General features: G+C 53.3%; 1 protein-coding gene across 2 annotated transcripts; it reads left to right on the top strand.

Annotated features, from left to right (window-relative positions):
- The first annotated feature begins 18,176 nt into the window (after positions 1–18,176).
- Positions 18,177–22,776, top strand: SIX2 (SIX homeobox 2). 2 transcript variants are annotated; one of them, XM_047782151.1, is made up of 2 exons: positions 18,177–19,352; positions 21,479–22,776. In XM_047782151.1, exons 1-2 carry the CDS (start codon positions 18,787–18,789, stop codon positions 21,807–21,809), a joined length of 897 nt encoding a protein of 298 aa, XP_047638107.1. In that variant the 5' UTR covers positions 18,177–18,786; the 3' UTR covers positions 21,810–22,776. The 2 variants fall into 2 exon arrangements, with proteins under 2 accessions (XP_047638107.1, XP_047638108.1); XM_047782152.1 differs by having other exon boundaries at positions 18,511–19,346.
- The last annotated feature ends 323 nt before the right edge of the window (positions 22,777–23,099 follow it).

Raw genomic sequence — 23,099 nt, forward strand, 5'->3', positions numbered from 1 at the left:
CTCATTGAGAAGATAACAGGGGACCGAAAGGCTGACACAGGTGAGCTCCCAGTCCTGGCTCACACCTGGCTCCCTGGGGGAGCTGGAAAAGTCACTTTCCTTCTCTGAGTTTTCCTGGCAAATAATCAAATAGGTAGATTCATATAAATAACTTGCGAACATATTTTCCTCTGCAGCAGCCCCCTCTTGTCAAAGAATTATCCAGCACCCCATAAATGAGTATTTCCGGGTAAAAGATGGAATTAAATCAGTTAAATTTGAATGTCAGCTAACACTGAATCATTGGGGTTTTCTTGTTGTTGTTTGGGTTTTTTTGCTTTTAAGGGCCACACCCGCAGCATATGGAGGTTCCCAGGTTAGGGATCGAATCAGAGCTGCAGCCACCGGCCTACACCACAGTCACAGCAACTCAGGATCCGAGCCGCATCTGCCACCTACACCACAGCGCAACCCCGGATCCTTAACCCACTGAGTGAGGCCAGAGGTCGAACCTGCATCCTCATGGATACCCGTCAGATTCGTTTCTGCTGCGCCACGACAGGAACTCCCGAATCACAGTTTGACATAGTCACATCCCAAATGATGCACAGGACATACTTATACTAAAGTGTTTGTCATTTATCTGAAATTCAAATTTAGCTGGGTGTCCTGTCTTTTTAGTTGCTGAGTCAGGCAGCCCTGCAGGTGACAGGAAGACGGAAGGACTTCCCAGGGTTCTGAAGTTCCGAGCCTCAGTTTCTCTGTGGGCAGGAGACGGGTCTCTAGGCCATGGGAGACAGTGATGGAGCCAAATGAGTGATGGCCAGCTTCCACAGCTTAGCCTGAGGTCAGTGCCGGGCCAGGAGCTCTTGGATCTCAGAGACGTTTCAGTAAGTTACCCCATAAGGAAGCACCAAGCCCAGCACCTGGCGACAGCGGGTTCCCAGAAACTGTTGGTTTTGTTTGGGTCTAGTTTTCTGGAAAACCACCTTGCCCTCTCACCAGCCCCCTCCCCGAGGCTTTCTGGAGGTCAGCTTCTGGCCCATTGATCTTAGATGGTGGAGGCGATTGATGGAGCATATTACTGAGTCTGGGAAAAGGGCCCAGGAGGGCTTGGTGGTTTTCTCTCTTCCCAGAAGTTTGCTCATTCCTGGGTTAAAAGCTAAGTTCTTTCACTGTCATTTGTCTTGGAGGGGCTGGCCATGGGCTAGCCCACCCAGTGAGAGTTTAACTGGAAAAAAAGGGAGACACTTGTTAAATGCACTGGAAATGGTCTCTTAATGGCGTGAGGTAGAAGCCAAGCCGACGGCTTCTCCAGAGCCGAAGCTTCAGAATGTGCGGTGAGCAGCTGGGACCTCTCAGATGGCAGCAGCTCTCTCTTTCTCCCTGGGCTAAAATTAATAGCCAAGGCAGCCTGCTCTCAATTATCTGCCTTGTGGCTTGTCTGAGGTCGGATAACGTTAGGGTGAGGGAGAGGGAGGCTGGGCAGAGGGGAAAGGGTGAAGGAGGCTCTGACTAGCTGGCAGACAGAGCTGGCAGAAAGCACGACACCTGTCCACACCCGTCCCTATTATCTCTTGCTGCGTAACAAAACACCCTCTGGAATGCAGTGCCTTCAGATAACTACTCTTTGCTTCTCATGGTTTCCGTGGGCTGACTGGGCTCAGCAGAGCAGCACTTTTTCTAGGTCTCTCCTGCGATGGACGGCCTTTGGGAGGCAGCAGCAGCTGCAGCTGTCTCTAGGCTTGACCAGCCTGGGCATATGAAAGCATTTCTTTTTTGTTGTTGTTTCTTTTTTGGGGGTGTCTTTTTTTTTTTTCAGGGCCGCACCTGTGGCATATGGAGGTTCCCAGGCTAGGGGTCTAATCGGAGCTGTAGCCGCTGGCCTATGCCACGGCCACAGCAATGCCAGATCCAAGCCGCATCTTCGACCTACACCACATCTCATGGCACTCATGGCAACGCCAGATCCTTAACCCACTGAGTGAGGCCAGGGATCAAACCCGCAACCTCATGGTTCCTAGTCGAATTCGTTTCCACTATGCCATGACGGGAACTCCCTGAAAGCATTTCTTCACACATGTATCTGTTGTGCGGTGCAGATGGTAGGAACAGCTGGGGTCTCCTCCACATGTTCTGACTATGGGGTAGCTTGAGCTCCCTCACAGCATGGCGGCCTTAGAGCAGTAGACGTCTTATACCATAGCAGCTTTCTTCAGATCACGTGTTTCCAAGACAGAAGTCGCAAGGCTTTCTATCACCTGGTCTCAGAAGCCACACAATGTTGCTTCCACTGACTCTAATGCTTAAAAGGGCCAGCCCAGATTCAATGCCGGAAAGACTACACCAGGTTGTGAATTCTGGGAGGTGAGGTTTACGGGGGGTGGGGGCGGGGGCGGCAGGAAATTGGGGGAACTAGCTACCAGAGTATTCTTCTGTGTGGCTAGGGCTGGGGTGGGACAACACCAGCTGGGGGTGGGGTTGCCCATCAGCTGAGGTTCTAGCAGAAGCAGAGCGACAAGGACAGCCACTGTGCTCACTGGTGTAGATGATGCCCTCTAAACCTCAGCGAGTAGGGCTATTGGAGCAAAGAACCAAGAAGCCTGGATTCTTTTTTTTTTTTTTTTTCGTCTTTTGTCTTTTTTGTTGTTGTTGTTGCTATTTCTTGGGCCGCTCCCGCGGCATATGGAGGTTCCCAGGATAGGGGTTGAATCGGAGCTAGCCACCGGCCTACGCCAGAGCCACAGCAACGCGGGATCCGAGCTGCGTCTGCAACCTACACCACAGCTCACGGCAACGCCGGATCGTTACCCCACTGAGCAAGGGCAGGGACCGAACCCGCAACCTCATGGTTCCTAGTCGGATTCGTTAACCACTGCGCCACGACGGGAACTCCAGAAGCCTGGATTCTTATATTGGCTCTGGCTCTCTCTGGCTTTGTGTCTCTGGGCAAGTCCCAGACCTCCCCAGGAACTGGTTTCCTCACCTTAAAATTGAGGCAGACGGATGACACTCATAGTTTCCCCTCGCCTCTGAGTTAAGGAACAAATCACATTATAGGAGTTCATCACAGGGCTCAAGTCTCTTTCTTAAGAGTCAAAGAGACCAGAGGCCCAGGGCCATGCTCAGAATAAGCATGAAAACTAGAGATGCCAAGTTAGCAGTCACTGATGTTCCTACTTTTCTGCTGCAAAACAATCCACGTGGCTAATTGGCACTTCTAATTCTAGGGACTCTACATGTCTCTTCCTGATGCACGCGTGTGTGCTTGTGCACACATGTACATAGGTGTATACCAATTTGTGTATGTGCTTGTGGGAGTGCAAATGTCGGGCAAGTGTCCCACTCCACATCGTTTCTGCTCAAGGACAGACTGCCAAACGGGTAGTTTATCCTGGAAAGAGCCCCACGATTTATATAACTATGTGTTGTAGGGCCTTTTAATTTAGCCCTCATTCCAAATGCATGACACGTCCTTTTGACACCTTGAAGAAATGTACTCAGATGGCAATCTGGGCACAGCAGCTCCAGACTGGGAAAGGAAAACACACAGCCCTGAAAATTAAAAGTAATTTAGGTCCTCTTAGGAAATGCCTCGCTTCAGGCTATTTGATGTGGTCATTTATTAAGTGACTTGATCAGGGAAATAGCACAATCTCAGAGCAATTAAGTCCCTTTCTGGGCACTCCTGGATCCTCCCAATTATGAAGGGGGTGATGTGTTCATAATGGGACTATCAGAAGGGAATGGTCTCCTAGGGCTGAGGAATGGTTAGCTGTTCAGCTATGGCAACTTTGGGTTGCCAGGAAATATACCTTAAATCACTGGCTCCAGGGGAAACTCCCCGGATTAAATTCAAGTAGGGATTTTTTTGTCTTTTTTATTTTGTTTGTTTATTTCTTTTCAGGGCCACATCTGAGGCATATGGAAGTTCCAAGGCTAGGGGTTAAATCGGAGCTACAGCAGCTGCCTATGCCACAGCCACAGCAACACCAGATTCGAGCCGCATCTGCAGCCTATGGCAGCTTGCAGCAATGCCGGATCCTTAAGCCGTTGAGCAAGGCCAGGGATCACAACCCACATCCTCAGGTTCACTGCGTCAGGCTCTTAAGCCACTTCACCACAGTGAAAACTCCCAAATTCAAGCGATTTTTAACGTAGTTTACTTGCCCTTCCAGTGGGATGACTTGAGGTATAGAATCAGAGCTCATCAGAGCCTGGTGAATCTCAGAGTTCTCCTAGCCCAGGCTTTCACCTCCCTGCCAAGGAAACAAGCCTCCACGCCTTGTCTTTGAGGTTCTGGGACCAGCACCCAGGTCTTCTTTCTTGCCATCCAGGGCACTTGGCTAAACTAGAGGAGAAAGGGACTCTCAGAGGCTATGGTAGGGTAGTGGAGCATCCAAATAACCAGACATGGCTCCAGCAATGCGCAGAGACGAAAGGACTCAACATATCAGGAGAAGCTTCCTGTGCAAAATGTGAATGGCTACGTGAATGCTCAGGGAAAGAAGTTGTCCAAAAATATTTGTTGAGGACCTACTGTGTGCTAGGAACTGCACTAAAAACTGGGAATACAGCAGAGAACACGGTCTCTGGCCTAACGAGGGGCTTACATGGGAATGGGTGTGGAGGAAGGCAGAGGATAAGGGAATGAGTGGATGGGTAAATGCGAGGGCAGGTAATTACGGCAAGGATGGAGAGATGAAAAATCAGTGAATGGACAGATGGAAGATTGCAAAAATTTAAAGAGAGAGGAGAGCCATAACTCAGGTATACGTAGGGCCCGGATGCAGAAACCTGGAGTCCTGCCCCTCCCTGCAAGCCAGCAGCACCGCCAGAATCAACTCCCTGCTCAAAGCAACTGGATCCCCAGTCTTTGGTCATCTGCACCCTCCCTCCCACAGCCTAAGCTGCTGTAATATTTGCATTTTACTTCGATGCTGGTTAATCCTATCACAGTGCCCCATCACCACCACCACTAGTCAAAACCCCTCCTGTTCCTGTGCTCAGGCCAACACCCCTTCCCAGAATGCCATCCCCCGTGCCCTCTGCCTCTGTGTCCCTCCATTTAGCACACGCTACTCCCCCCAGGTCTCTGGTCCTGGCTGGCCTGCCTGGACATACACCCAAAGTCTTCTAGAGGAGCACCTGCTAGTCTAGGCTTGTCTCCCCCACCCCCAGCTAAATTGTCAGGACCACAAAAACAGGAACTGCCTTCCTCTTCAGAATCCCACAGATGGAGCCTGTGGCTGGGTGCACAAGATTTCAGCAAGAGCACAGCCTCTGGACAGAGTAAATGGGAAGGGACCCAGGAAAAACACCTGGCTGGGGGGGTCACCCCTAGAAAACTCTGGAACCTGGGCTCTCCTCCTAGAACCTGTTTTATTCAGCCCCACCCCGCTCCCTGCAGTGTTTTCCTGGAGCATCTCCTCAGAATCAGAACTGGTTGGGGCCTAGCTTGCTGGGCAAGGATTAGGGGAGGGGCCTCTTGGACTGTTTTACAATCAAAACTACTTTTCTGGGCTGGCCAGTGACTCAGCATCTTGGATTTCAAATGAAAAAAAAAAACCTTTTCATCCTGAAGCATAGAGGGTCCAGCTAACTTTGTGAAGCCACCATACCAGCATCCAGCTGTGTCAAATCTAGGCATCTGAAGCATGAGCAGCTCTGCCAACCTCCTAGCCCAATAGGAATGAGGAAAGAGCACCTCCTGTTGATGGGTTTAGCCACGCCATTTCATAGACAAGGAAGTTGAAGCCTAAACATAGCAAAAGCTCTTAGGTCCCCATGTTATTCCTCTTTCTCCCTGACATCTGGTGAGAACCTCACTGAATAGGTGAAAGATAAAGAATTACCTCTTCTTGGAGTTCCCATCGTGGCTCAGTGGTTAACAAATCTGACTAGCATCCATGAGGATGCAGGTTTGATCCCTGGCCTCCCTCAGTGGGTTAAGGATCCGGCATTTCCGTGAGCTGTGGTGTAGGTTGCAGACGTGGCTTGGCTCCTGCATTGCTGTGGCTGGGGCCGTGGCCAGCAGCTACAGCTCTGATTTGACCCCTAGCCTGGGGACCTCCATATGCCACAGGTGGGGCCCTAAAAAAAAAAAAAAAAGAATTACCTCTTCTTCAGAACAGCTGCAACCTCGTCCTTAATACACATCGATTTCCCAGGGCTCCAATCTTTGTGTCTTTGGCATCTGGTGAGTCCTACTCACCCCTGCTCAGAATAATATTTTCTAATGCATAAAATAAAATACTCATGATTGTGAAGAAAACCAATTATATTGAAGTAAAGTTATAAAAATCATTTTTAACATGATACAGTAACATATGTATGTCTTTATTAACATTGTAAATTGCAAGATCTAAATCAACTATAATAAAAAAATTTTTTTTTTCGTTTTAGGGCTGCACCTGCAGCATATGGAAGTTCCCAGGCCAGGGGTTGAATTGCAGCTGCAGCTGCCAGCCTATGCCACAGCCACAGCCACTCAGGATCCTTAACCCACTGAGTGAGGCCAGGGATTGAACCCACATCCTCATGGATACCAGTCGGGTTCATTACCGCTGAGCCATAAAGGAACTCCAAAAAAAATTTTTTTAACTAACTTGCAGCAGATCTGATCAGTACCATATTTCCAAAGCAGTGATGGATCAACTCTAACATGATATGAAAATATCTGTAGTTTCGGAATTCATAGGAATTCATAGAAATAGTGCAGAATTCATAGGTATTGCCTAACACTGCAGTGGCCAATGCCTGTATTCTTGGAGGAGCTGCTACACTGCAGTAAGAGATTTGTGAAAATTAAGATGCAATCTTGGAGTTCCTGTCGTGGCTCAGTGGTTAACGAATCCGACTAGAAACCATGAGATTGCGGGTTTGATCCCTGGCCTTGCTCAGTGGGTTAAGGATCCGGCTTTGCCGTGAGCTGTGGTGTAGGTCACAGACGCGGCTGGGATCCCACGTTGCTGTGGCTCTGGTGAAGGTCCGGCGGCTATGGCTCCAATTAGACCCCTAGCCTGGGAACCTCCATATGCCGTGGGTGCGGCCCTAAAAAGACAAAAAAAAAATGCAATCTTTTCCCATCCAACTTCACAGACACCTTAAATGCTGTGCACTGGCCCCATTAGTATGCATTTTCACAGTGACTCACTACTTTAAGGCGGGATCTTAGCCTGACGTCCTCCTACCCCACACTTAGTGCCCAGCCCACTGCCAGACACTCAAGAAAATGTGTGCGAAATCCAGTCCAATCCTTCTCAGCCCTTCCCTCACCTGCACGTTATGGGTTGCACACAGTGTCTGTGCTTAGTCTGAAAGCACAGGCTCTTCATAGAGGGGCTTTATTTTCATTTGAATACGTCTGGAAGCAGAGGGCGATGTTAGATAACAGGCCCTGTGACAGCTGAGGGGAGACCTGTTTGGCGGCAGGAAACGTTCAAGTAACAGTTCATCCTTATGAAAATATCCGCCTTCTGACACTAACTAGCCAGGGAGACGCAGAAGGGGGGCCCTGGGAAATGAATCTCCATTCCAGAATGAGCCAGTTATTTCAGTGAGGTGCTTTCCCTTCTGCCTGGGCCATCCCTGAAATAAAATACCTTTCCCGTGTGGTCGCTGCCTTGGCGGGTGGGCTTCGGCCTTGCGCAGCGTTCAATTGTGCCGGCATCGATTAGCCCGCCTGGCACAGCCTCGGGTCCCCTTCCTCCCTTTGGCTCCTGCCACAGGGCGGTCAGTGCATCAGCAGTAACTCAGCAGGTATATTGCTCAGAGCAGCAGCATAGGATAGTGGTTACATGCCCAAACTCGGCCACCACCACCAGACCTTGGTTCAACTCGCTCCTCCTTCCCCACTTTACTGATTTAACCTTTTTTTGTTTTGTTTCGGCTTTTTAGGGCCGCACCCCCGCAAATGGAGGTTCCCAGGTTAGCAGTCTAATCGGAGCTACAGCTGCCGGCCTATGCCACAGCCACAGCATCCCTGGATTCGAGACGTGTCTGCGACCTACACCACAGCTAACGACAACGCGGTATCCTTAACCCACTGAGAGAGGACAGGGATCCAACCTATTACCTCATGGTTCCTAGTCGGATTCGTTTCCGCTGCGCCAGGATGGGAACTCGTGATTAAACCTTTCCAGTATGCACTTTATTATCTGTAAAATGGGCCTATTAATAGTATCCACCTCAAAGAGTTATCAGGGAATTCAAGGAAATCCTGCTTCTAAGGCCCCCTGCTTAGTCTGAATATAGTAGCATTCAATAAAAGATAACTAGGGAGTTCTCTAGTGGCCCAGTGGTTAAGGATCAGGCATTGTCACTGCAGCAGCTTTGAGCTGCTGCTGGGCTGGGGTTCGACCCCTGGCCCAAGAAGTTCTGCATGCTGCAGTCAGGGGAAAAAAAAGGGGAGAGAGATAATGATTTTTTCTAATCTTTTTTTTTTTTTTTTTTTCCGAACTTCTTCTGGGACAAGGCACCATGCTGGGTACTGGACTATTCCCATAGCCAGAGATGGCCAAGGGCTGCAAGGGAAAAATTATTCAATCCAGTTAATTTTCAACAGCTGTGGGTTCGGTGGAGGGGCGTTCTGGGGAAATTGCTCATATTCACTAAAGGCTGAAAAGTGGTAGCTGCTCTGATAAGAAGGGAGACCCCTTCTAATGTGCTGCAGGGTGGGGTGGGCTAGTGCAAAGATTCTTCCATCCAGTCTTTTGCTTGTGGCTGTGAAAGGAGACAAAAGCTTTGTCCTTGACCCCCAAAGGGCGCTAGAAACTTCAGGGAAGCACCAGCCTTGGCGTTGGGCTGTGCCCCTGCAGCCCTTCCCTTGTACATGCCACAGATCCAGGCATAAGCCCAGGGATGTGAGGTCCTGCAATACAAAGCCACCTCTTGTGGGTCAGTGCATATGAGCATTTTCTTGGAGCAAGGTTTCCAGTGGGGTCTCTGACCCCCAAAGTTAAAAACCACTGCTCTGGAGTTCCCATCATGGCTCAGCGGTTAATGAACCCGACTAGTGTCCATGAGGATGAAGGATCAATCCCTGGCCTTGCTCAGTGGGTTAAGGATCTAGCATTGCTATGGCTGTGGTATAGGCCACTGGCTTCAGCTCTGATTCGACCCCTAGCCTGGGAAACTTCATATGCCACAGGTGCGGCCCAAAGAGACCAAAAACAAAACAACAACAACAAAAACCACTGCTCTTCAGGTTAGCTTCATCCCATTTTGCACAGTTGTCAGACTATACTCCGAGCACCAATCCCCTCTCTGCAACAAGACTGCATTTGCCATCCCTGGCTCTCGCCAACAGGGCCATGTATACTGATGGGTGCTGTATATTTCTACCTATTTTACCTTTTCCCAGAAATCTCACCTTCTCACTTTGGAGAACTGGAGGGATATAGGTGATGACCACCAATCCTAGAAGACCTTCCCCAGTGTGGCCAAAACAGGTTGGGAAAGCAGCCTTCATCCAGCACTCAGCCCTGCTCTCATCCAGCGAGACTTCATGAGTCTGACCCGCTCATGCCTCTCTCTCCCTCCTAAGTCTCCCTGTTGTTCAAAGCCCAGATTCAGACCACCTTTTCGAAGGAGCCTCCCTTGCCCACCCAGGCACACACTGTTTCCTCCTGCTTGACCTCCCAGCCCCAGTCATGGTGCTAAGTTAGTGGGGAGTGTGTGGTCTTGGAGTCGTCTGCTTCACACAGATGGATTCTGTTGCCCAGCTAGTCTGTACGCTCCAGAGGGCAGAACAGTGTCTTTCTCATTCCTCCCCCTCATAGAGCCTAGCAGAGCTGGACATGGAGAAGCACTTTAGACGGTTCTTAGGGAAGTTCCCATTGTGGCTCAGTGGTAACGAACCCGACTATGATCCATGAGGATGTGAGTTCGATATCTGGCCCAGCTGAGTGAGTTAAAGATCCTGCGTTGCTGTGAGCTGTAGTGTAGGTTGTAGATGCAGCTGGAATCTGGCATTGCTGTGGCTGTGGCTGTGGCATAGGCCGGCAGCTGCAACTATAATTCAGCCTGTAGCCTGGGAACTTCCATGTGCCGCGGGTGTGACCCTTTAAAAAAATAATAAAAAAAATAAAAAAACTTTTTGGATCTGATACCTGAGGAAAATAAGTATATTTGTTTCATTGACCAGAATGGAATGGGATTGAATCGAATTGAATTGCTGGTAGGGCATTGTCCATATTGACGTAAGTGACATCTGATCTTTTCAGATTAAATATGAGTCAGAAAAAAAGCTAGTGGAAACTACAGATTCCTTAAGAATCGCCTCATCCCTAGCCATGTGTTAAGTAGCCACAAAGTTTATAATGTATTGAGAGTACAAATTTTTCCAATTAAAAATGCTTGCCGTTCAGAAGGGGAAAAGCTCAGTAACCGAATGTAATTATGTTTTCTAGTTTCTACTTGTACTCCTCTGACCACCTAAGTCTTCTTATTCCCAAATCCCAAATCATGAGTCAACTCTCATAGAGGGCAGGTTTGGGGGGGGCGGGCAGAGGTGTAAAGTCCACTGAGAGTGCAGTGGTCCCCATGATTTCAGGAACTATTTCCTCATGTGAGCGTGAATGTGTGTATTCATCATTACCTATGAATATATGCGCACTTGTGTGTGTCCATATGTGTATGTCAGGGACAGGTGTTTGCCTCTGTACACATTTATTTATATGTGTGTGTGCACATTCCTGTTTGATTATGTGTGCATGTGTGGGTTCCTCCACATACCCTTTGAACAAGGACCCTAAATTAAAGTCTTGCTGAGGCTGTAAAATGTGTTGTTTAATCATCTTTGTGGGCTTAATTGAAGCCACTGGACTTGTACGTACCTTCTCTGAACCTCAGTGACACCATCTGCAAAGTGGAGCCGTTAATGATGCCCAGCTCATGGAGGTGTTTTGAAGTTATGTGAGAGAGCACAGTGCTGGCACCCAGGCCGTCAGTAAATTCTTCCTATGATTACTGTTGCTACTCCAGAGAAACTAAAGGCAGTAAGGCTCATGATTTATAGTATGGATTTTGGCATTAAAAACTGAAATTTGGAGTTCCTTTTATGGCTCAGTGGGTTAAGAACCCAACTAGTATCCGTAAGGATGCAGGTTCAATCAGGTTCATAGCCTTGCTCAGTGGGTTAAGGATCTGGCGTTGCCACAAGCTGCAGCGTAGGTCACAGGCGTGGCTCAGATCTGGTGTTGCTGTGGCTGTGGTGTAGGCCCGCAGCTGTAGCTCTGATTCGACCTCTAGCCTGGGAACTTCCATAGGCCAACGGTTCGGCCCTAAAAAGAAAGAAAAAGAACTGAAATTTCAGAGGCTCCTTACCAGCTGTATGACCTTGGACAAGCTCCCAGTGGTTAGAGTTCCCTGCAGGAGGACAGGTCTAGGCTGTAGGAAAAGCCATCTCTGCCCTCCTCAGGTTTCAGCCTCCAGGACCTGGATCCTAACTCCTCCTCTGTACATGCTGGTAATACCCATTTTATAGGATTATGGTACCCACTATACATTAGCGTACTGCTTTGCATATAGAAGATTCTCTATGAGTGGAAGGAATCTGAACAGATACTCCTGGCTCAATGTCAAGGTGCAGGGGGCTGATGAGGAAGGCATTAGGGAGGGGAGGGGAGTTGTTCTGTTTACTCTAGGTCATAGCACACAATGCACAGCCGCCCACAGAGCTTTCGGTGTAAGTTCTGCCTTGTCCTCCACGCTGAGAGCAAACGCAACAGAGGAAGAAGCCTTGGTCTCTACTCCAAAGGAACATGCCATGTCACACCCCTATGCAGCCATCTTTTGCTTTGAGAATTGTCCTAATGAGACCAAAATCCTGGAAACACCATAAGATAATGCAAAATGTTATGGCAGCTCAAGTTCTCCTGTTCCTTCCAACGGGGACCCAGCCTTTTCACATGCTTAGTTCATTTACTCTTCTCCAATCCCTGGAAGTAAAGGTGTTGGTTAAACCTACTTTTTATTCTCCCTAGACTGGGAAACTGACTCCCGTGTCCTTGGTCACACTGTTGCTAAGTGGCAGAGACAGGATTTAGCCCAGATAGCCTGACACCAAAGCCCACACTCCCTCCGAGGCTGCTGTGGCTGCTGAACTGCAGAGACCTAGGGAGTCTCATGTATACAAGTTCCTGACTTTCCACCTGCTCCAGAACCTCCTGTCACACACCTGAGCTTTTCCCAAGGTGCCTAGCCCAGGTCTGGGAAACAAGAGAGGCTTGATAATATTTGTTACCGCGAAATTAAATCTGTCTTTTGACACTTAAGTCAGGTGTTTTCTGAAATCACACTAATCATATGCAATTGCGCAAACACACTATCCCATCCTAAGGACAACAGCCCCAACTACTGAGCACCTATTGTCAACCAGATGTTTTGCAAACTTTTTCTCTAATCCCCAGTGCAACTGTATTCAGGAAGCAACTTTTGAATGCTTATTGTGTGCCTGGCACTGGGTTATTATCCTCATTTTACACATGAGCAAAATAAGGTTGCAGGATTGAATGGCTTATTAAAGTAGTGAGTCTGGATCGAGGACCCAGGACGGTCTGCTTTCAAAGCCCACGTCCTCTGACCTGCCCAGCCTACCTTTCCCCATATGTGACCATTTACTAACAGTACAACTGTAATAGAATGGTGGGAACAAAGATGGTAATTGCCAGAAGGCCAACCACACCTGTCATCAGAAACTAGAAGGCCATGGTGCTACCAGAGGACAGCTATTTGAGGCTGACATTGACCTGGTCCCTCTGCAGCAGCCTTGTGCACAGGTTTCCCTGAGCTACGTACCTTCCCGGGCAGGGCTGTATCTTGTTTCTCTCTACTTTATTAAAGCATTCTCATAGCACTGTGCATAAATTAATTAGCACACATTCTTCTATAAGAAACAGTCCCTGGATTTTAGCCTTAATTCACAGAGACAACAAAATCAAGTATTAGATTTCCAAGCTAAGAACAATCTTGGCTTTCTCCAGGTTCCCTTTTAAAATGCAGAAGTTGGTGGAAACCCCCATGTGGCTGCCTCCAATGGCAGGTGGGCGTGCCCTCTAGCCCAGGCGCAACCCCAGTCTGGAAAGCCAAGAGCAGTCACCAGCCAGGGGAAAGGGGTATCACTGACGAGTGGGACTGATGCATTGTAATTAATGGTAGTAAAAATAGATACTGCAGGAGAGAGAAGTGCCAAGCCAGGAATCCCTACTCCTGGATAGAATTTCTCACAGGTAATGGAAAGAAGGGGGGGGGGGGGGAGTCACTTCTTACAGGAAACCTGATCTACACGTTGCCTACAGAGGATTTTTGTAAAGTAACTAAGGAATTGCAAGTAAAGACAGTGGGCCCACAAAAATTAGAAGAACTCTACTTAGAAAACTTTCTTTCCGGCAGCCCAAGGGATCCTGGTAATGCTATAGGCAGTTAGATCTGGAATTTCTAAGAGCAGTGCCATCTGTCTACTATAGCTTCTATCTAGCCCTATGGAGACTCCAGCTCCTAGTACTTCTGGTTGGAGGAAACCATCACAGCTCTCTGAGACTTCCCCTGCAAAGAAAGGAGAGTAAGAAAGGGGCTGGGAGCAAAGTACAGGAAGAAAAGAGGAGGAAGAGGGCCATTCTCCTATTGGCCTGGTACTTCCCAGTTGTTGCTGTCAGTCAAATCCCATTGGTCCTTCAGGCATCCATTCAAACACTTCCTGGGCGCCCACTGTGTGCCAGGCAGATCCAGAGTCTCCAGGAGGGACACGCGAGGGTGGAAAGCCGGTGACTGTCCTCCAAGGATCGTGGGACCAGATTCCAGCAACCTAGTGCATCTCGGGGCGAGTGTGTGTCTGTCTCCGAGGGAGCGCGCTGCACGGACGCGCCCCACTTCCCGTGCCCTCCATGCCAGCGCGTCTAGCTTGTCAGGGCTGGGGCTGGTGAGCAGGGAGAAACCCGCGGGCCCTCCAGGCGCCGTCTCCTGCTCCTCTAGAGGCCCCGGGAAACCGTGCACCGACCCACCGAGCCGGGCTCTGGGGCCTGCTGCGTGGGGGCGCTCGCGGGCGGACCGGGCCGAACGCAGGGCCGGGGCGCACAGGCCCTCTGCGGGCCCGCGGAAAAAACCCGGTGACGGATTTTGTCGGCTTCCTGACCCCAAAGCCGCGCCCTCTAACTTCCAACCCCTTCCCAGGCGTAGGGGCCCGGGTCCCCTGCCAGCCCAGGAGTAGGAAGGGCTCCCGGACCGAGTCTTGACCGCGGGCGGGGACCGAAGGCTGCTAGCCCGGCCGGGCGTCGTAAGCAGGCGGGCAGCGGCGCCCTGGGCCTGGGGGACCGGTCTCAGGTCCCGCTCGGTCCTGGCGCCTCCCCAGGCCGATCCCCCGGTTTACTGGCTTCCAGACGGGCCCCGAGCCTTAGTTCTCGCCCCTTTCGTTTGAACAAGATTTCCCGTGAGCCCGTGGTCTCCAAACCGTTTGCTCGTGAGAGCGCTCCAGGCCGCCGCGTGGGTCGGGAGCAGAAGGCCGGCTGGGCAGAAGGGCAGCGGCGGCCCCGGGGGACTCTGCTGCCCCGGCCCTTAGGGGCCTGGGGCCCTGCCAGCCACGTGCGGTGCGGGCGACGGCTGGTTTCGCACCGTTTCACGAGGGCAGCTGTCCGGTGCCCAGTGCCCTGCATCCCCTCCCGTGCTCGGGACGCCGCGGAGACTGTCTTCAGAAAGGGAGACTCCTGTGAGTGGAATTCCCGCGCCCTGACCTGCCAACACAGAAAAGTGGGGGCGTTGAAATGCCAGGGAGTGGCGGAGGGCCCGCGGAGCCCGCTTTCAACGAAATGCGCGAGGCCTAAACAGGAGGCCGAGTCGGGGCGAGTGTGCTGGGGAACAGGGCTTTCTAGTCGCGGCCGGCCCATCCCAAGCTCTAGGTGGATATCCTCTGCTTCCTAGCCGGGGCTGAGACGCCCCTGAACTCCAAGCCTGGGACGCAGAGCCGCGGGGGAGTGTTTGAGGCAGGCAGCGCAGGACCAGGGTCTGGCCAGCGGAATTCTATAGCCTTTTTAGGCTGGAAAAATACAGATGAAAAGAAAAGAAAAGCAGAGAAAAGCTCTGGTTCTCTGATTTGGCACCGAGGCCCCGCCCACTTCCCTGCTGGCGTTAGAAATAGTGGGCTAGTAGCTCTTCTCCTCAGCACCCCCTTCTTTACAAAAAACCTCAACTGAAAGCCAGGGAAGCCCTTGGGAGGTTGGTTCGCTGCTTTCTCCCTTTCTCCAAAAGTGCTGGGAGTGGGCCATGTGCCAACCCTGGGATGGGCAATGGGTGCCACCTGTGGGGGCCCTGAGCTTTGCTCTGGAGTGCTGTCCACCGAGCACCAGACACAAAGGCCCCAGACTGTCCTTGACCAAGAGTCAGAAGCAAAGGCCTTTGGTCATTGTGGGTCCATTAAAAAACACTCCTCCTCCTCCACCCAGCTGCTGCCTTCCACAGAGTCTATCCCTGCCCATCTTGAAGGTGAAAGGACCCTCCAATAAGGCCCAGATTTCCACAGGTCCACAAAACTTTTCTCCTCCCCAGCTGTGGGGCTTCTCCTATTTGTGCAGTCCTCCTGAGCATGTCTTAGGGGAGGGAGAAATCACATATTCCATAGATTCCATAGACTGAGTGAGGTAGACCCAAAGTGTCTGGCACCCGCAGGCCTCCCCAGCAGCAGCTCTGAGCCCTGGACCCTGGAGCTGCGATTGCCTTAGGGTCAGGCTGGCAACTATCAAATCTTTGGGGACTTGAATACCTCCCAGGTGCTCTGTCCTGTGGCAAAAACCATCAGGAAGGGGGCTAGGCAGGGAGGGGGCTGCAGAGTCTAAAGAGACCTTAGCTGTGCTTGGAGCCTTTTTTAAGGCAGGCACTCAGCTGCCTCTGCAGGCAAGAAGTTCTAGTCCAGACTTGCTAGAACCAATTTCCTGCAAATATGGGCGAAGGGGAGAACTAGCGGCATATGGACACACACCTACGTGTTGGGTAATGGCGTTACAGGTCCTCTGTGCTTGCTCTGTAATGACTTTTCATATGGCACACACTTCATTATCCAAGATGGCAGGTGCCACGTGCATTCTCCTGGCAGGTCTGACTCTTGGGCTAGGCACCCAGAGGCCACAAAGAGGGCAACACTAGAAGAGATAGTCTGTAGTTCCAGAAAATCTACCTGAGCTGAACGTGGGCAAGACCCAGTCCTGAAGGAAGTTCAATCTTGAAGCTAAGGGTCCAGGGAGGGGCATATTCCAGGTGGAAGCTGTGGCCAAGTTTGCAAAGTTTACCCACTTTTTCAAGGTTAGTATTCTTAGACCTACTCCAGCAACAGGGACCTGAAAGGTCACACAGGCCTCATCTAATAGTAGAGAGAATGAGAGCAGACAATAAACTAGCCCAAAGTCTTACACCAGAAAGGTACAGCCCAGGCCCACTCACCTGCACAGACCACGGTGTTCCCACTACTGCCTAATCATGCCAAGGCCACAAGCTGAGACCTGCCTGCCAATCCTTAACTGTATGGCTGAGGAAGACATCTTGGAAAGAGTGGGTTGCTTTCTTTTTTTTTTTTTTTGTCTTTTTGCTTTTTCTAGGGCCACTCCCTTGGCATGTGGAGATTCCCAGGCTAGGGGTCTAATGGGAACCGAAGCCACCAGCCTATGCCAGAGCCACAGCAATGCAGGATCTGAGCCATGTCTGCAATGTTAACCATTGAGCCAGGGTTGCCCTTTCTTGGGACTAGCAAGGTGGACTCTGAAGCTCAATGTGGCCAGGGGTAAATACTTCCCCATGTCTTCCAGAGTCCTCTAAGACTGGGGAAACCCTGTGTGGCAGCACACAGAACTCTGGATAAAGCGGCCTGGACACAGCAGGGATCAAAGTCAAAACTTGACCTCAGGGCTCTGGACCCCCATTCCAGTGCTCCTAGCACAAGCTTGTGAGTACATTTTAAAAGGGAGGAACCAAGAAGTGTGGCCTAGACCACAGGCTGCACTGTCCTAAGCTGAAGGCAGAGCGGAGGCCTTGTTTTGGCTTGGGTCTTGACACCTGGAGCCAGAGAGGCCCCAGCCTGCAACAGCTCTGAGCCAAGAGGGGAAACAACAGGAGGCGGACAGGACCGGTCCGGGAAGGAGCTAACCCCGGGGATTTTCAAACCGTAGAAACTGCCACAACATCCCCCTGTTCCACTCCAGCTCCTCCACCTACTCCCCTGACTTCTTCCAGAGAACCAGCACCACGTATTTACACACCGCCCTGAAAAAGAAGCAAAAAAACCAAAAAACAAAAAAAAACCCCAAGATCCCCCGTTATACCCCCTCGTCCAGGAGCTCAGCGACCGGGTTCTCAGATTGAAATTGGCCAGGGCCCGAATTAGAGCTGTGAGGCCAGAAGGTGGAGGGGTCTTGCCTGTATTCTGCCCTCCCCAACCACCCACAGGAGACGAGCCACGACCATCCGAAATGACCTGCCCTCGCCTCCCGGTGGGCAGACTCCCGGGGAGGCCCACCCGAGGCAACTTCCGTAGAGGCCACGCGGAAGTGCCGTGCCCTTCTCGGCCGTGGGACCCGTGGGGTTAAGTCTGAGTCCCCGCCCAGCGAGGAGCAGAGAGCCGTGAGCCGGGCGGTACCGGCCGCGGGGCAGCCGGCCCGGTTAGGAGAAGGAAAGGCGGGATCCTCCAAGAAGTAGATTCTCAGGCGTCCGCCTACGGCCACTGCCAACTTTCCCCCGCTTCTTTCTCCTACTCCCTCCCCTTTTCCCTCGCGAACCGCTCGGGTCCGGAGCTCCTAGGATGGGGGTGGGGCACTGTCAGCAGGAAAAGCCAAATATTTGAGGGGCGCCGAGCATGTCCAAACTCTCTCATCCCACTGGTCGGCTCCAGGTCAGAACCCGCCCGGCAAACAGCGGCCCCGGTAGCAGCGTGATGACCCAGGGGACACTCGGCGGGGCATTTCGAAAAGCTGTCCAAAGTTTTTTCCCCCTTGAGGCTGCCTCCACCCCTCTCTCTCCCCTTCTTCCCGGCACCCCCTTAAGTCCTCCGCCTTCTCTTCTCCCCTCTCTCCTCCCCACCTCGATCCTCCCCTTTTCTTCTCCCTGCGTCTTCGCTCTGCCCCCCCCCCCCCCCCGGCCATCTCCTCCCATGCTCTTTGGGCGTCCGCTCCGTCAATCACAGCCGCCGCCGGCCCCTGCCTGGCCCTCTTCTCCTCCTAGGCTCTCGGAGCGCCTCCGGCTCCGGTCTCGGGCCGCCCTCCGCATTGCGCGGAGCCCGGCGATCTGTCAGCGGAGCTGGCTGGGTGGGGGGAGCCGCCCGGCCCGCCGGGGCTCGGGTTACCAGTGACTGACAGCGTCTCCATGGCGAATAATTTGACTCCGACTATTGTCTGGCGCGGGCAGGCCCCGGGTCAGATAACCAGACCAATCAGGACGCGGGCCGCCGCGCCCCATGCCCGCTTAGAATAATATTATTAAAAAAGCAGCTAGCGAGCTAGACGGGAGGGAGAGAGAGCGAGAAGCTAGCGAAGGAACGGTGGGCGGGCGGGCGGGCGGGCGCGGAGCATGCGGAGCGGCGCCCCGGGCGGCCCCCGGGCTTGGACGAGGGCGCTGGCTAGGCGCGCGGGCGGCGGGGGCGCGGAGCGGCGCAGGACCCGCGGCCGGCGCGAGGACTTACTGCCGTGACTCGGATTTCGCCCCGGAGCCAGCCGCAGGCCAGGGGGCCCCCCGCCCGCCTTTCGGCCCTGACCGCCCGGCGGGGAGGTGCTCATGCGGTTCCGCGCAGCGCGGTGAGGGCGCGCGCGGGCGGGCGGGGGCGCAGCCGGCACCATGTCCATGCTGCCCACCTTCGGCTTCACGCAGGAGCAAGTGGCGTGCGTGTGCGAGGTGCTGCAGCAGGGCGGCAACATCGAGCGGCTGGGCCGCTTCCTGTGGTCGCTGCCCGCCTGCGAGCACCTCCACAAGAATGAAAGCGTGCTTAAAGCCAAGGCGGTGGTGGCCTTCCACCGCGGCAACTTCCGCGAGCTCTACAAGATCCTGGAGAGCCACCAGTTCTCGCCGCACAACCACGCCAAACTGCAGCAGCTGTGGCTCAAGGCGCACTACATCGAGGCGGAGAAGCTGCGCGGTCGGCCGCTGGGCGCGGTGGGCAAGTACCGCGTGCGCCGCAAGTTTCCGCTGCCGCGCTCCATCTGGGACGGCGAGGAGACCAGCTATTGCTTCAAGGAAAAGAGTCGCAGCGTGCTGCGCGAGTGGTACGCGCACAACCCCTACCCCTCACCCCGAGAGAAGCGCGAGCTGGCGGAGGCCACGGGCCTCACCACCACGCAGGTCAGCAACTGGTTCAAGAACCGGCGGCAGCGCGACCGGGCAGCCGAGGCCAAGGAAAGGTACGAGTAAGTAGAGCTTCGGCGCCAGCTCCCCCAGGCTCCAGGGAGGGGGTCCCAGGGCGTAGGCTCAGCCCCCTGGAGAGGCCTGAACTGGGTCCCCAGTCCCAGCCAGGGCCTCGCTGCAGCCTGGTCTGACCCAGACGGAGCTTTTGGGAAACCAGGAGATTAGAAATTTGTCTAAAGCGGGTAAGGCAATCGGGAAGTTGTCCACTAACTCCCTGGTCGCTCGTAAGCAAAAGTGGAGAGGCAGCGAGCTTCGGGGCAAAAGTGAGACAGCGGGCCTGGATCCCAGGCAAGGGAGGCACAGCAGGCAGGGCTTGTTAGTCCTCCGAAGGGCCGAGGAGGACCTAGGGTTTGGGCGCGGATGGAGTAGCTATCGATGGTTGCGGGGTTTAGAATGCCTCAGGGAATTTACCAGCACTTCCCAGAACTTCTCGTCCACGGATTAGGGATCAGGACTCAGACTGGAACTTTCTTGATTGACGACCTAGATATGGAAGGGCCTGGGCAAGAATTTTCCTTGTCTGGATATGGCAGTTCATAGGGAAAGTCTTTTATCCCGCATAGAAAGGACCAAGAGGTGAAAGGCTTGGGGAAGAAGTGTTTGTCAGCTCTAGGAGAGAAACACATGTCCCTTTTCTGCCTCGTTGGGCCCAGCAGCCTTTCCCTGGCTCTGCCAAGCTCTTAGCCCCTCTTTCCTCAGGCTCTACCCTCTTTGGAGGATCCGTTGGCAGGTCTGGGGTGAGTTGAGAGCAGCAGAAGAGCTGGGAGTTGCTTGTCCTCAGGGAAACCAGGACTTCCTGAACTAGCCATGCGGTTGACCATTGGCCCTTGTGGCTGCCAGCCCTGTGGCCCCCTCAGAGTCCCAAATCTGGAGGGGGAAATGGGAAACTGATTATGGGAACAGAATCCAGCCTCAGTGTAACAGCAAAACAAGACACCTGGGGTTGGTGATATGGGGTGTGTGGCAACCCAGAGTGAATGGTCAGGATCAAAGTGGGGGTGCTGAACAGTGGATTCCGAGGTGGGGATGGGGCTGTTTCAAGCTCACCCCCTCTCTATGGACCATAAGGTTGGGGTATCCACAGTTGTAAGGTTTCAGCTACCAGCCCTGTGGGAAGTTCCTTTCCAAGAAAAGAGAGGAGGCCCTGGGAAGCCAGGAAAGCAAGACTCTACCCAAGAATTCACATCTCCAAATCTGAGCAGGGGAGCTGTTGGTCAAAGGCAGGGCAGGAGGTGGGTTCTCCCTGCTGAGGTCCCCCTCTACCCAGACTGGCCTGCATCCAGAATCTTAAAGAACTGGGTTCTCTGGCTAAGTCCCTCAGTTTCTGGTATGGTGGGAAAATCTTGGCCAAGAAAGGCAGCCCCCTTCGTTCTTCCTTCTCCCTTCTTCCAGAAGCTGCCCTCCAAGCCCCCAGCTTCCAGCCCCCAACCGAAGGTCCCACTGTGCCACGGGGGAGAAGGAGTCTGCATCCTTGGGGCCTTGTCCCTGGGCCCAGCACAGAAAACCTTAAATCGGCCTACTGGTTGGAAACAGAGGAAAAAGACCTTTAGCTCCAGAATACTCTGCCTTGGATAGGGATTTCCCTCCAGCAGAGAAAAGCAAAGGGGGACCAAGGCCTGGGAGATCCCCAACTTCAAGTGAACCCCCAGCCTAGAACCTGGGGTCCCTGACTCTCCTGGCACCACTTCCCTGCAGCAGACCCTGGCTTGAGGAGCCAAGAGTGTTCTGAAAATCCAGGCATCTTCTCTTCCTCCCTGTCTCTCCCCCCAACAATTCCAGTGAATCCTGCTCCCCTGCCCCTCCACTCTGGAAAAGCAAAGCCAGAAACTCCGTAGGGGTAAGTGAGGAGGGCAGAACATTTCGTGCAGATGAGATGCTGGTGAGATTAAGAGCAGAGGAGGTGGGCAGGTAGAAGGGATACGGGGGAGAAGGATGAGAGAGAGAAATTGGTTCTGGAGAGACTGAGAGAACTGAAAGAAACGGAGCCCCGGCGGGCGGCGTGTCGGAGAAAATGACAGAAACCGAAAACTCCCGCAGGCGCCGCGAGGCGGCTCTGCCTCCGGCCGTCCTGGCGCCGAGCGGCCTCGGTTTCCCCGCTGACCCGGCTGCTTCGCTCTTGCACTTGCAGGGAGAACAGCGAGAACTCCAACTCCAACAGCCACAACCCGCTGGCTGCGTCGCTGAACGGCAGCGGCAAGTCGGTGCTAGGCAGCTCGGAGGACGAGAAGACGCCGTCGGGGACGCCGGATCACTCGTCGTCCAGCCCCGCGCTGCTGCTCAGCCCGCCGCCGCCGCCCGGGCTGCCGTCCCTGCACAGCCTGGGCCACCCTCCCGGCCCCAGCGCCGTGCCGGTGCCCGTGCCCGGCGGAGGCGGCGCGGACCCACTGCAGCACCACCACGGCCTGCAGGACTCCATCCTCAACCCCATGTCGGCCAACCTTGTGGACCTGGGCTCCTAGAGCCCCGCCTGCCTCGACGCGCTTGTCTCCTGGGCAGGGCGCTGGGGACCTGAGAGGGACCGCGTCCGGAGGGCGCCCCGCGCCGGCGGCCCCATCAGGTACTGAAAGACCCGCGCGCAGAGCGGGCAGAACTGCCGGCCCCCGGCAGAGCAGATGGCTCTCTGGTTTGGTCTTTGTGCGGGATTTATGTTCAACAAGTTGCTTTGGAGAGCCTTTGGAGGCCTGGGACCGGGGCTTGAACCAGGGAAGGGAATAAATTATACATCATTCTTCTACTCTCTCTCTCTCCCTGCCTTCCCTTCACCTCTCTTCTGTCGCCTTTCTTGCTCTTTCTTCCTCTTCTTTCCCCTTCCTTCTCTTCTTTCGTCTCCTTTCCCCCACCTCTTCTTGTTTTCCCCCTTTTCACTGTCTCTGCTTCGCTTAGACTTCTGGCTTGTTACCGCTCACTAGGTTTCTGTTACTCTATCTCGGTTTTTCTGTTTCTCCTCTCCGCCGACCTCCTGCACTTCGAGGGCGGTACCCCCTCGGTCTCTCTCCTCTCGCTTGGCGGTCACTTTGCTTCCCCCCCCCAATCCTGACTTTCCTGAGCTGAGAGTGGGAGTCAAAAGAGCAAAGGAGAGACAGGGCCTTTGAACCCAGCCTTTCTCCAGGCCCTCCCCCTGGGCGTCAGCGAGGGGGCTGCAGGTGTCAGTTTAGCACCTTTCACTTAAGTGAAGGACAAAGGGCGGCAGCATAGCCCCTGGCCTCCCCCTTGAAGCCTGCCTCTCCCTCTCTCCCTCTCTTTCTTTCTCAGCGAGGCCCCAACACCCGCTCTCCTCTTCCTCCCGGGACGGTGGCCACAGTGCTCCCAGCAGAGCGTGCCTCCCCAGCCTCGGATTTGCCATCTCCCTGTTATGCCCTCATGTGAATGTTCCTTGGGAAATATTTCTGCTTTTATTTTATAATAAAATTAGAAATCATAAATATATATATATGGATATATACCACGAGGCCTGTGAGCCGAGATTGCAGCTGTGTCTGATTTCCCCACAGGGACTCGACACCCTGGGTGGACAGTTTTGGGCAGCGATGCCCCCCGAGTCCCAGAAACTGGGAGACGCCTTCCCACATACACAGCCTATATCAGTCGCTCTGAAACATCCTGCCCCAAAGCTCCTTGTCTCTTTTCTTGTCCGCGGAGCTCCCTGCAGAAGCGGGGAGAGGGCTCGCTCCTCTTCGGGACTTCTCTTCCCACAACCAGCCAAGCAGTGCCCTCACCCGCCTCTTTTCTTCACCTGGGGATGGGAAATA

The sequence above is a fragment of the Phacochoerus africanus genome, chromosome 5 (assembly GCF_016906955.1).
Source record: "Phacochoerus africanus isolate WHEZ1 chromosome 5, ROS_Pafr_v1, whole genome shotgun sequence".
NCBI lineage: Eukaryota > Metazoa > Chordata > Mammalia > Artiodactyla > Suidae > Phacochoerus > Phacochoerus africanus.

Bases quoted from the DNA above. Each gene is read 5' to 3' on its own strand.
- SIX2 (XM_047782151.1), top strand. From the start codon at position 18,787: ATGTCCATGCTGCCCACCTTCGGCTTCACGCAGGAGCAAGTGGCGTGC. The intron at 19,353-21,478 runs GTAAGTAGAGCT...TTGCACTTGCAG, and splicing joins GAGGCCAAGGAAAGGTACGA to GGAGAACAGCGAGAACTCCA.